General features: G+C 39.5%; 1 protein-coding gene across 3 annotated transcripts in view; it reads left to right on the forward strand.

Moving 5' to 3' along the window:
• The window catches only part of EPB41L4A (erythrocyte membrane protein band 4.1 like 4A), a 125,143-nt gene that overhangs the window by 66,592 nt on the left and 44,061 nt on the right, over positions 1 to 14,490 (forward strand). For all 3 annotated transcript variants that reach the window (XM_071731957.1, XM_071731958.1, XM_071731959.1), the window contains exons 7-9: positions 6,655 to 6,742; positions 8,579 to 8,667; positions 9,428 to 9,491. In XM_071731957.1, the coding sequence (XP_071588058.1) occupies positions 6,655 to 6,742; positions 8,579 to 8,667; positions 9,428 to 9,491 (241 nt within the window). The remainder of the gene's footprint in view (positions 1 to 6,654; positions 6,743 to 8,578; positions 8,668 to 9,427; positions 9,492 to 14,490) is intronic.

The following is a 14,490-nucleotide window of genomic DNA, read 5'->3' on the forward strand; positions in this document are numbered from 1 at the left end:
AGTGCTGGTTCGGGTCAGTATCAGTGAACTAACTTCAATCCACCTGCTCTCTGGAACCTGCTCAGGAACCACACCCTGCCGAACCCGGGCATGCGCCCCTGGGCCAGCCCCAACTGGGCACAGGCGGGGCGAGCACCGTCCGGGCCCATCACCCGGCAAGTCCTGGCACCTGCTGCCTACAGAAGAGATTGCAGGAAAAGAATACTGCAGACAAAACAAAGGGGACTGCAGAGATCTGAAACGTGTGTCAACAGATGATTAATGCAATCCCAATTTAAACTTTGTAAGTTGGAAAAAACAGATTAGTTTTTATAACAGGGAATGCAAAACTTCAATTGTCCATCTTCTAGTCATTGGAATAATAATCACCTTAGACACAGAACACATGTTGCTCTCATTGACATTCTGGATAATCTCTGCCTGATGGTGGATCCCAAGATGTTGCTTTGGGAGTCAGTTTATTTTCTGTCAGACTGCAATTTGTGGATACAATGCCTTCCCTTGATTACTTGTCAACAGACAATTCAGAGCCCCTTTATATCCCAGTTATGGCCTTCTAAGCATGAAGTACTTTCTGAGAGATTTTAGACTGAAGTACTCTTGGTTTTAGTGGCTTAACCACAACTCACTGTTTGAAAGCACTGCAAGTCAGAGAGCTTTGGCTTCCAAACTTGCTATTTCAAATACTAGACCACGGTGCCTTCAAAAATGCAGAACCTGACATTGGTTTTGAAAATAAAACAAATGCCAGAAGTTCAACCTTGCATAAAGCCAAAATAAACATTTACTTGCTTATCTCCAAGTTCATCTTCCTGGTAGTTGTAAAGAAGCTTGTTCTAACAAATCTGAGCTAGCTGCAATATAACCATTTATTAAGATGAGAGCAGAAAAAAATTATATAAGCATGTTCATCATGGCCTTTATCAAAGTAATGTAGAAATTATCAGGGCTAGCCATCTTGTAGGTAGATCTAAATTTCTTGATTCTCTTGCTGTAATGAAGCACAATCTGGGTAAAGGTTAAGTAATTTCTTGCCTGTATTTTTGCATGTTAGTGTTATATGTGCCTTGTAGAGAGTCTGTTCAGTAATTATTTCTGTGTAGTTGCCTGGCTGCCTTATAGTAATTGATGGATTACATAAAAATGCATCAACCCTGCAGGTCCTTTCATGAAGCAAAGAAGTATTGTTTTTTCTGTTCCAGAGATGGGAAATGAGTCACAGAGAGCTTGTTGGGGTCAACATCATACAGACTGTGCTTGAGAAATGAAACTCAAGATAAATTTCTGTTTACCAGACTACCAATATCAAGCCTCCTTTATTCCCCTCTATAAAGTTTCTGTAGTCATTACTGTAGCAAATCAGATTAATCATATCTGCCAGTAAGACTACAATTTGGGCACATCCCAAATGCCTCTATACCAATGTATGAAGCATGGGGAATAAACCAGAGGAGTTGCACATGTCTACATGCATGAAGAGCTATGATGTTATTGGTATCACCAAGATATGGTGGGATGGCTCCCAGCTCCCATGATTGGAGTGTGGGGATGGCTGGGTATGAACTATTTAGGAAGGACAGGAAAGGCATATGAAGAGGGGTTGTCACCCTCCATGAACTCTGCCTGGGGATGGATGAGAAGCTGACAGACCCTATGGGTTAGGATTAAAGCAAAGTGAGGGGCAAGTGATAGCATAGTTGGAGTCTGCTGTGGTCCACCCAACCAGGATGACCAAGTGGATGAGGCGCTCTTTAGACAGATAGGTCTCATGGTCCTCATGGGGGACTTCAGTCACCCCAGCACTGGAGGGACAACACAGCAAAGCACCAATATTCCAGAAAATTCCCAGAGTGCAGTGATGACAGCTTTCTCCTCCAAATGGTAGAGGAACCATTTGGAGGTTGAAAACCAACCAGAAAAGGAGCTTTGCTAGACCTTGTTCTCATCAACAGAGATGGGCTGGTGAGCTATGTAAAACTTATTAAGACTCGTTTGCAGTGACCATGAACACTGTAGAGTTCAAGATCCTTAGGACAGTGAGAAAAGTGCAAAACTGATGGCATTTGATTTTAAAAGGTCAGACTTTAGTCTCTTCAAAGGTGTGCTTCGTAGTGTAGCATGGGACAAAGCTCTGTGTGGGAAGAGAGCCTAGGAAAGCTGGTCCCATGAATGAATATTAGTTGGGAGAAGAGAGGATTGACAACAGCCCTGAGGAGGTGATGGTGGACCAGAAGGTAATATTAGCTGCCAATGTGTGCTTGCAGCCCAGAAAGCCAAACCATGTCCTGGGCTGCACGAAAAGAAGCACAGATAAGGAAGTCAAGGGAGGTGATTCTCCCCCTCTAGTCTGCTCTGTGTCCAGTTCTGGAGTCCCCAGCATAAAAAGGACATAGAGCTCCTTGAATGTGTCCAGAGGAGAGCCACAAAAATCATCAGAGGGTTGAAGCACCCTACCAAGACAGGCTGAGGAAGTTGGGGTTGTTCGTCCTGGAGAAGAAGAGGCTGTGAGGTGACCATATAGCAACCTTCCAATACCTGGAGGGGGCCTACAAGAAATCTGGGGCAGGGCTTTTTTACACAGGTGTGTAATAAGAGGACACGGGAAAATAGTTTCAGACTTGAAGAGGGGAGGAGGAAGACATTAGGAAAAAATTCTTTACTATGAGGGTGGTGAGACATTGGAACAGATTGCCTGAGGAAGCTGTAGTGGCCTCTTTCCTGGAAGTGTTCAAGGCCAGATTGGATGGGGCTTTGAGCAACCTGGCCAAGTGGAAGGTGTCCCAGGTTGGTCTTTTCCAACCCTTGCCATTCTATGATTCCAAGATTTCCTGAAGACTCATTTTCACTGTAAAGCTTAAAATCTGAAGATGAAATTCATAAGCTGGGGGGAGCATTGCTTATGAAGATAATTTATAATGGTCTTAACATGGTCTCTTGTGTTTCTATATACTTACTTGTCTGAGCTCTGATATTGTTTTGCTGCTTGGTTTCATTTAGGTGCCAGGGATTTAAGACCATCACAAAAGAGAGTTGAAACTAAGGTTTGATAGTTCAGTGTAACTATCATCAGCATTGCCAACTGATTGCAATGGGTGACAGTGGTCTATAAAGTTGAGAAGTTTAGAGCTAGGATGGCTGAGAGCATATTCCCCATTATCTCACCTACTAGAGACATTTTTGGGACAACTTTGCAAATATGATTTGGAAGAAATTCTTCATCCTTTCTGCAGTCCAGCATCAAATTGCGTTTTTTTGCAAGAGATTTGTTGCATCACATGAACCTCACTTCTGCAAGTTGTATCTAGATAAACTATTTTTGGTTTGTTGCAGGTTGTCTCTCAGTTTTTTTACATGACTCAGTAGGTATTCAGGGATTCATTGAGGATGCAGTTTTTTGAGCAAGTTTTTAAGTCAGTGAAGGTAAGGTAAGTCAGGGGTTCCTGTCTGCTTCAAGTCTATATTTTCCTGTCTACTAACCAGGATGACAATCCCAAGGTCAGATAGCAGGGAGAAATGACCTGTGTTGTACATCTGGATGAGCAGGCAGTGGCTTCAGGGCTTGCAAGTGAGGAAGCAGACACTTGTGGTGTTTAGGAAGGATATGATCTCTCAGTGAAAATGGGAGGGTGGCTTGTATTGCCCCTCTCATGTTTCCCTATCCACACTGCAGCAGATCTGGGACTAATTGATACTTGGCAAATCAGCTGTTGATGTACTTTGAATTGGTATTACAGGCTGTCAGTGGGACACAGGGAAACAACATGCTGGAGGGAAGGGGGACCATCCACAGGGTCCTTGACAGTCTTGAGAGAGGAGACAATGCCAACATTGTGAAGTTCAACAAGACCAAGTGCAAGGTCATGTGCTTGGGTTGGGCAATCCCAAGCACAAATAGAGGCTGGGTAGCAAGTGGATTGAGAGCAGCTCTGAAGAAAAGGACTTAGGAGTGTTGGTTGATGAGAAGCTCAACATGAGCTGTCAACGTGTGTTTGCTGCCCAGAAAGACAACCATACCCTGGGCTGTATCAAAAGAAGCATGGCCAGCATGTCAAGAGACTCTTGTGAGACCCCACCTGGAGTGCTGTGTCCAGTTCTGGAGCCCCAAACACAGGAAGGACGTGGAGGTTTTAGAACGAGTCCTGAGGAAGGCCACAAAGATGATCAGAGGGCTGGAGCACGTCTCCTGGAAAGGCAGGCTGAGAGAGTTGGGGTTGTACAGCCTGGAGAAGGCTCTGGGGACACCTCATAGTGGCCTTCCAGTAACTAAAAGGGGCCTACAGGAAAGCTGGGAAGGGACTTTTTGTGAGGCTTGTATTAATAGGATGAGGGGTAATAGTTTTAAACTGGAAGAGGGTAGATTTAGGTTAGACACGAGGAAGAAATTCTTTACTGTGAGGGTGGTGAGACACTGGCACAGGCTGTGGATGCCTTATACCTGGAGGTGTTCAAGGCCAGGTTGGATGGAGCTTTGAGCAGCCTGGTCCAGTGGGAGGTGTTGCTGCCCATGGCAGGGGGCTTGGAACTAAGTGATTTTTAAGGTCTCTTCCAACCCAAAACATTCTGTGACTCTATGATGATTGTATGAAATCTAAAATGCCCCTGATATTTAGCTTTGAAAGTAGCTTTCGTTGCTATTTAGGGCATTCAGTGTCATGAAGTGCTCTGTGTACATCTAAATGAGTAGTGTATGTTAGCTGCAAGGTTATTACATTACCTGCTCTGTTGTTACCAACTGAAAAGACTTTTTTAGTTTTGGACTCTGTTGCCAGGTTTTATCATGCTGAGGACAGTTTGTGCTTTCATATTCAGTAAAAATTAAACCCATATCCTTAATAATGGTGGGAATTGTTTCAGTCCCTGATATTCACCTCTCCCCTTCACATTCTGTCTTCTCCATCTGCATTTGGGAGGACTTCTACATATGGCTTCTATATGCTTCCTTCAGAAGCTCCAGCTCACATGTTAACTTTCTTTAAAATTTTTGTAAGTACACTTCTAATAAATTATATATTATTGTGAAAATAATTACACATGTTCACATATTTATTTGATATTTGAGAGAGTAGTTGTACTTCCAGAGACGGGTGAGAAGAGTGGTGTAAGCACATCAGCATTTTGCTAAGTATAGTCAGTAAGGGAACACTAACTGAACATTTTTTTTTAGATTTCTGAGATCTACTGGCAAGATTTTTTAAAAAATACAACTCTGGAGTAAATTTTTGTAGCATAAGTGGGTAACAGATATGTCAGATGTGACAGCATGGAAACACTGAATATCCAGAGTTCTGCTTATTCAGGATATAGAGATGAGTCACAGATCTGTTGAGAAATCCAGCTCTCGATGAAGTGGATTTCTCTTGGAAGCTTCAGGACTGCTGTTTTTCCTGGAGCCCTTGAAAAGAAAGTCTAACTCCTGAATCACAGTTGTGCTATGTGGATATCTGCTTCAAGATACAAAGAAGACATTTTAAATACTTATATTAGTGCCTTCATGCTTGCAATGCTGTTTAATGTTGGATATGTTTTTTACCTTTTCAGGCACAACACAAAGTTGGGAAAACTTGGAAGGTAGCTTCTGGAAAGAATTGATAGATAAGAAGTGAGAATGTGCATGTTGCAGTACTTTTCCAGGTCTTGAAGCAAGATGTTGAACTCTTCTTCACACCTTGAATTTGCAAATTAGCAAATATAGTGAATTATTTCCCCAAGAGAACAATTACAGAGTGAAGGAGGATGTGCATCTATCTGAGCTGATGTTTTCTCATGATGTGTTGAACTTTCTCAGTAACAGTCCGATAGACTGTTTCACAGAAGTATTAAAAAGGACTGAAGATGAAAAGCAGCTTTGGCTGTTTCAGGCTTGCAGTAGTGTCTTGCTCTTCTATTTAATGGCAGTTATTTTTTAATGGAAGAAAAAATAAAGTGAGGATAACTCTGCTGAGTTCAAAGCCTAAGAAGGCTTTGAATTTATTTAGTAATTTCACTTAGTTGACAGATTTTTTCTCCACCAGTTTTCCCCTGTTTTGTCCTACTAGCAGGCAGCCAATGTTTTTTTAACATTGATAACTGATACCTACAGATGGGAGGGCAAGCTGGATATTTGAAACTGGGAATCTCTTGACACAAACTACAAATTTTGTTTTTGCAGAAGCAGACCAGGGTATTACCAACTGGTGTGAATTCCTGTAGGCAAGAGTTTATGAGGACAGGAATAGTTTGTCTGAAGTAATGAAGCCCACTTAAAGAAATACTTTGTAGCTTTAGCACTGCTATGGAGAAACAGTACCCCAGTCAATCGCTCTGTTCCTGCTTCATTAATAATTATGTAGTTGCTGGAAAATAAATTATTTTGCATATTCAAAACTAAAATGGTTGTCTGAACTGTGTTTCTGACCACACAGAAAAGATTAGCCATTGTAGCACACATACTTTGTATATAGAATACCATTTATCTTACTGTAGGATCTTATTAGCAGTTTATACCTACTGTTCAGTCTCACTTGCAGCAAGCAGAAGTGCTGAAAGATACTGCTGAAATGACAGGCTTAACAAATGCTAGGAAGGATTGCATAGCTGTCCCACAAATTGTATTTGTCGATAAGATCTATTTTAATGTGTTGACAGGAAGTGCAAAATTCAGAATTTTGTTTACAGGGGTCAAGTTCCTGCTGAAGCAGAAGCGAACTACTTAGAGGTGGCCAAATCCCTGGAAATGTATGGAGTGGATCTCCATCCTGTTTATGTAAGTATTGTTTAAATATTTTAAACATGAGAACAATGGGAAAAAAATCTCTTGTACTAATGTGGGTGAGAGCATTTATATAGTTTAGTTGCCACAAAATAACTTGAAAGAAGCACTGTATTTAAGAAATGCAAAGGAAGACACGTTTACAGACTTTGGTTCAGGATTTAGTCATTCATACATACAGATGCCTAATGGTCTTCAGAGGAAAGGCTGTATAGGCTGTATAATAAGAATTAATGCAAGTTTCAGGAAAGATGAGAGAGGGTTATAACCTAGTGTGTTTGACACATTATTCTTATGTGAATAACAGCAAGTGTGTCCTGAAACCTTTTCAATACCATTGCAAAAACTAGGGTGGAATAGCAGCAATATGTCTTTTTTTTTCAATTTTCAATGTGAAGGTTTTTCTAAAGATGCAGGGTTCATTTCCAGCTTTTCTCCTGCTGTGTCATGCAGTATTACAAGTTATCTATAATGTCTGAACAAAACTCTCTATTTCTTTTTTAAAACAGCATGTATGTTGGGATGGATCCAAGCATCACTTGGAGGCTATGTGCTCCTAGTTGCAACATTCTATCTTTATTTTTTGATTACAAGAAAATTAGAAGTTCAGATGGGGAGTTGTAATGTAGATAGTTCTCTGAGTTGGATCTCAGTACTTTGTAAAATTACTTGAGAGAAAGTAAAGAAATCAAGATACTTCCAAAAGATTAAGTATGTTTTTCATGCAGAAAATTTTGTACCCTGCAATATCAGGTATTTTTAATGGATCCTGTGGATTAGTTGTATTCATCCCATGCTCTGAACCCCTCCCACCAACAGAAAACTTGGAGTTACTGGAACAAGATTCAACATGATCCAGCAGAATTGCTTTAAATTAGCAGAGCCTGGAATTTTTTTTTGCTTTAGCTGCACAATGAGATCCAGTGTAGGGTTCATCTGATTTTGGTTACTGACTGTAACTAGCCTCAAGTTGTGAAAGGGGAGGTTTAGATTGGGTATTAGAAGAAACTTCTTCACTGAAAGAGTTATTGAACAATGGAACAGGCTGCCCAGGGAGCTGGTTGAATCATCATCCCTTGAGGTGTTTGAGACATGTGGATGTGGTGCTTAGGAATGTAGTTTAGCACCAAAATCAGTAGAGTTAGGTTAAGGTGACCTTAAAGGTCTTTTCCCACCAGAACAGTTCTGTGGCACTGGGGAGGCAGGGGCCTTCTGCCACTTGTCGCCAGGGTTTTTCACCCTGTTCTCTCCCAATGCAGTTTGTGATTTAGATGCTGACCTCAGAAATGGTTTCCTTTGGAAGAGGTAATGGATTTGACTGTGCCTTGCGTGTCGCTACCCATTCTGAAAGAAAGAAAATCAAACAAAAACCCCTCAGAATCTTTCAAAGGAGCTAATTCACTTGATAGCAGTACACAGGTAATACTGTTTTAGAGGGAGAAGACATGAGGTGGTATTATAGTAGAATAAGTCAGAAAATCACTGTTTACCTTCAGCTCAAAGTTATGTCTGTTGCATTCATGGGTGAATCAAGAGTTTAGTTCCTCAATTCTGGCCATTTGTCAAATAGCTGGAAGTAATTCTTTAAAAGAAAGGAATGTGGAGTCTCCCATTGTTACCCTTAATGGCCATTTGTTCTTGCCTCCTTGCTTCTATGCCTGCAACTTTTTATACAGGAGTTTTGTCAGTAGATCAAGTACTGTTTTATTTTCAGAGTGAAACAGTGCATTCATCTCAGTCACCAGGTTTACTTCCTCACTACAGCTTATTACTGCTGTACATCAATTTACATGTGTATTAATAACATGCTTTTTTTTTTTTTTTTTCTAGGGAGAAAACAAATCTGAATATTTTATAGGATTAACACCCATAGGAGTTGTTGTCTACAAGAATAAAAAACAAGTAGGAAAATATTTCTGGTATGTATAATTTACACGTACTCTCTGTGTTAAAACAGTAACAGTGCTATTATATGCAGATCTGGGATCTGTGATAGGTTAACTGTATGTGAAAGGTTAACTGTATCAATAATTATAATAAAAAACTATACTTGTTATTCCTAATGTTTGCCTGGATTATACAGATTTTTCATTCTCTGTTAATCAAAGTATTGATAAAAAATAGTTCATTTAATACCATACTTATATGGTAGCAAATACCTCAAGGGGGCCCACAAGAAAACTGGGGTAGAAATTTTTGCATGGGTGTGTAATGAGAGGAAAGGGGGAAATGGTTTAACACTTGAAGACGGGAGATTTAGGTTAGACGTTAGGAGCAAAATCTTTACTATAACGGTGGTGAGACACTTTGCAAGAGGTTGTGTAGGGATGTTATGGATGCCTTGTCTGTGGAAGTATTCAAGGCCAGGCTGGATGGAAACTTGACCAATCTGATCTAGTGCTGGGTGTCCCTGCCCATGCGGGGGAGATGGAACTAGATGATATTTATTGTCCCTTCCAACCCTGACAATTCTATGATTATGCTGAAATGTTTAAATACTACTAAATTTCTGTTAATATCTGGTGCATACCTGAAAAATAAAAAAAAATCTATGAGGGTTTTTTTGTTTTTGTTTTTGGTTTTTTTTTATTTGTATGCACATATATAAAACTACATTCTAATATTCATTAATTTAAAGACTCATGAAGTTCTGTCTGTCTTTTTTTTCTGTTATTACAGGCCTAGAATTACAAAAGTTCACTTCAAGGAAACACAGTTTGAACTTAGAGTTCTGGGAAAAGATGTAAGTTTTTATTTAAGCCTGAAGGAAAAAAAAAAATATTCTCAGGCCTAATGAAGTGGGAAATGCTGTTTGTACATCCAATTCTGATTTATTTTCTTGAAATTCACTGCAAGAAACCATCAAAGTGAAATTAACATAAATACCCTTCTTGGTTAGCTACTGCAATAAAATCACTATATCCTCAAAATCAGTATGTTTCTGATATATTCCTGTCCATGCTGTGCTGGCAAAGGGAGACAATCTTATGAGAGCAGTGCTGAAATAAGAACTTTTTAACAATATTTATCATTTAATACCATGCTCTGTAAATTTGAGTGGATTGCTTCTGTAGTGCCTTGTTTATGGTGCTAGGCTGAATCGGCTGGGGAAGCTAAAGCTAATCAAAATGTGGATGGAGGAAAAATGAGAAAGCTGATAGGCACAAGTAATTCTGAAGCTTGGAAACAGAACTAGCCACACAATATAGCTTGAAACTTATTTGTCTGAGTTGAGCTTCACTGTGCTGTGAGACCATTTGAGAGAAAACAACTTTGGTTCCAGAGAAGCAAGGACAGCAGGTTGCTAGCAAGAAAACAGGTTTTAATATAGAGTCAGTGGAATAATGAGAAAGATATTAATTAACTATGAGGCATGTGAAACAGCTGAAAGAGGAGGAGAATGTTGAGGATGTGGTAGGAAGTGTGGTAGAATATATAGTTGCAGTCAGTCTATTGTTTTTGTTATCTGGTTGAGTTAGAAGCTTAGCTTGCTGAGTTTACTTTTTTGAAAGTACTTTTTAGGTCTTTTAGCATACCTGGACTGAAAGTTTGTAGTTTTGAAGAAGTATTAACCTGCTGGTAGTATTCCCCTTTACTTATTATCAATGTATCTTCATTCATCTATGTAGTGGTTTCTAGTCTCGTCCATGATTTTTCCATGAGCGCATTTGGTACTTTTGGTACATTCTGGGAAAAGTAAGGGTACCCCTGGCTGGCAGTCTTGGTTTTGTTATGGACAGCATTTCTTGTGCCTCTGCAGATGAGTTGGCAAGCTTTGCTTTTGTTACCCCACTTGGTTTGTTTCCATTTGGTGTGGTAATCAATGGGAAGTTTATTTCTCATGGAGTCTTTGTTGCAACTGGAGAATTGTTTGAAGGCTGGGAGAGGGTTAGGAAAACTTTTCTCAGTGATTCATGTGAAAGATGAGTGCCTGGTCAAGTATAAACAAGTCCAATTTTGACACAGAGTGAATTGCATTGAAGTAATGCTATAGTTTCTTTTGATGCCAGATATGTATAATTTCTGTTTGAACCATGTGGAACTGCTGAGCAAAAAACCTGAAAGCTTTGGTGAATGTGATTAAGTTCAGGCTGTGAATGTTGATAGCTGGTGAATTTTTACAATTGTGATCATAAGGCAAACACTTAGAAATCACTTGGTAATTTCAAGTCTCAACAGGTACTTTTTGAAAGTACAAGGGTGTGTACCACCATTAAAATCTCCCTTGCAACTAACACTCATTTGAGGTGTTTCTACAGTGCTTCATATCCTAACAAGATATGGAAAGGCCAAAGAGATATACAGAAAAATCTTCCTCTGCTCTTTTTTTAAGCATTCTGGAGGTTTTACTTTAAACAGAATTATGTATTGGCATAAGTAAACAGTATCCTTAGTCTCTAGTTGAAAGCCATCAGAACAATTTATGCTGTTTTGCACCTAGAGGAGGGGAAGCTTGTCAGTGAGTTTATGTGACTGTGTCTTCAAATACTCTGAAAACTTCAATTCACAAATTTATTTTATTTCCTCTGTTTTTGGGAATAAATGCTATCATTTGTCCTTCCATGTGGGACATGAATTTGCAGTGTATGGTAGGAGAGTAAATGTGACGTTTTTACTTCCTCTTGCCTCCTGGGATATCATTTTACATCCCAGGGAAATAATACTTTTCTTGTCTCAGATGTGGTATACCAAGTCTCGAACATGTTACATGCTACTGTTTCCAGTTAGTTAGAAAGAATGCCAGAAAAGACTCAGGAAGAGACGAAATAATGGAGGCATTCTTGTGTCTTAGATGGAGCTTTATGGCATATTGTGAAGAAGCTAATGTCCTGTGATAAGAAGACCAGATTATTTCTGAATATACTGAGTGCTTTGTGTGAACTGGGTTTTCCATAATGTATGGAAAACCTGTGCAGGCTGGATTTTGGTTTGTGTTTCTACACACCAGCTGCTTTTATTCACTGTAATGGGTACCATCCACAGGTTCACCTGCTCATCAAGAGGAAGCTGTTGGTGCTTTTAATACTGCTGAAGTATTACTCTTCCCCTGCATGGGACTATTTGTGGTATATTATTTTTCTTCCCTTTCAATAAATTTGTCTGGGACTTTTTTCCAAACTTATCAAAAGAATTTGAATATGTGCTTCCCACTAAATGGGGTTAAAGTAGACATCCTGATTTCCTTGACAAATGGTTTATGTGGCAGTCTAAATGTACAGGTCCCTATCACAGGCCTAAAAAATACATTGTGGGGTGCCTGTGTCAGCAATATTTATGGAGATGAGTTTTTTATTTACAATGTTTCACTTTTCATACAGTTGATTATTTACTGAGTAGGAGATATGCTCTACTGTGTTATAATGTATTAATGTGTTTCACCTCTCCTCTTTTGTAGTGTAACGATTGAACCTGATCATATCACTGACATGAGAATATTTCCTGTACATTTAACTTCTTTATATTTTCTCTGCATACCTGTACCTATTGTTTGCAAGCATGACCCTCTATATTTTGTTTATATCTTGCACTACTTTGCTTATGTTACATGTTTTCTCCCCAAGGCTACTGCTGTTGTTCCTTCATAAGCAAAGATTTGGCCTTCCATGACTTAACCTGACACATGAGACTAATGACTTGATCCAGCTGACAGAAGCTCATTTTTAGTGGTGTTAATCAGTATTACATTGTTCCCTGAGTGGACCCCATTCTGTGTAGTCTGACAAAGAAACGTGTCAGTTGCTCTTTGAAACCTCCCATTATCAGTATGAGATTAGGTGCCTTTCCCCTCTGTGAACTGCTCAGAAGGGCTGCCTGAACATGAGAGTCTCAAAAAATTTCTGAAGATGAAAAAAGTGTATTTTCCTGTAATTTCTCTCAAGAAAACAAAGAGATCCTACTGATGCCTGTCCACAATTCCTTGTAGCATAGATATCTGTTGAGCAGCCTTGCTGGAAATTATCCAGCAATACAAGTGGCTGCCAGAGGCCCCCCCACACTCCCCCTTATGCAACAAAATGGGGCCTAATCAAAGCTTTTTCAATATGAGGCTGAGAGAATACTGGCACAGGCTGCCCAGTGAGGTTGTAGAGTCTCCTTCTCTGGAAACATTCAAAACCCACCTTGATGTGTTCCTGTGTGACCTACACTAGGTGATCCTGCCCTGGCAGGGGGTTGGACTCAATGATCTCTTGATCTGTTAGGGGTCTGTTCCAACCCCTAACACTGGGATTTCTGATTTCTGTAATCATGATGAATGCACTTTGTGAAAGTAGGAAACCAAGGGGGGCACAGCCCACCTCCTGTGGTTTCTTCATGTGAGGAACGTGCAGTTTCTCTCTCTCAACTAAGGACATGAAGCACAGTACAGAGAAACATACTTTAATAGATTGTGTAGGCTGGGAACACAAATATAATAATATGCAGAAGTGGAAGATGTGGAGCTTTTTTGCCTGTAGGTATCAAGTACTTCTGTGCTGTTCCTGCAACCCTACACTGTTTTCTGTAACACCACCTTTTACTTTGGTTGCACTTTGTCTGAACACGCCAGTGAGTGATTTCACCCCTTTGCAGAGTTTATGCAAAGCTTCTGTTACATTTCATGTTTCTGTTTTACCAAACCAGGAAGTGCCAAGTGTGTAAAACACTTGCCTTCATTTTTTTTATTTTTCTTTTTAAGAGAAGGCTCTTTTTGGAAGTCTGGAATATTTGTTTTGGGGGATTTTGAAATTTGTGATCTCTCAAGTTAGAAAAACCCCCCAAGAAACTGTGCAGTAAAAATGATTTGCACATTTTCAAGACATGCCTTCTTCTGCAGTCTTGCTTAGCCAAATGAAGAGGCCCAGCTCAGCTGAATTCATTAGGTGAACTTGGTAAAGACTGTTTTCAGGAGCAATACTAACCATTGATTCATGTTGAAGGAACTTTAGGACAATTCCAAAGTGTGTAATGCTCCCCATTCTGGTGGCTGAAACTTGTCTAAATACAAGAATTGGGTGTTCTTTTAAAAAGTATCAGGAAACCCTGGAATCATGCTTTGTCTTTTAAATCTCCTTTTTACAAGTGCCAAAAGTCTGGAAAGTGATTACATTAAGAAGGTGGTTCATCTATACCCCTTCTTTTCCTTTCACACTCTATATTCCATCTACAGTTAGAAATTTCTGGGCAGGACCTTTTAATTTGATTCATTCCCCTTGTAATTTCTTTGGAAGATTGGACAGGTTTTGGTGAAATGTTCCTCCTATTCTGAAGTCCAGTTTTGCTTAGATTTAAATTTTAGACAAAAGTAGCATTTTGGTCTATATTATGGATTAAGAATTACAAATTACTTTTGAATCATTTGTGTTTGCACCCACTTAAGACTGAGTGGTATTGGAAGGTGGACATGAGCAATCACAGTAATATTTATGTATCCTAGAGAAAAAATTTGGCTTGTTTTGGTTGGTTAAGTATTTTCTTTGTTTTTCATAACCACTTTCTGAGACATCTGAGAGAGACTGCAGTATCTATTGAAGGCTTGATAGCAAAGCCTTCAGTAAGATCTGACCATTTTTGAAGGAGAACTAGGTTTGCCACTAGGGTGTTAACTGTCAGCCTTTTTCTTTTTTTTTTTTTTTCTTTTTTTTTTTTTTTTTTTTTTAAGTTCTTATTTAACCTGTTTATTTATTTATTTTTAAAATTGATATAATACGAGGCTGAGGTATGGTTGTTTCATTCTTTGCATGCTTTATGGACAATGTCATAGC

This window comes from Heliangelus exortis, chromosome Z (assembly GCF_036169615.1).
Source record: "Heliangelus exortis chromosome Z, bHelExo1.hap1, whole genome shotgun sequence".
NCBI classification, from domain to species: Eukaryota; Metazoa; Chordata; class Aves; order Apodiformes; family Trochilidae; genus Heliangelus; species Heliangelus exortis.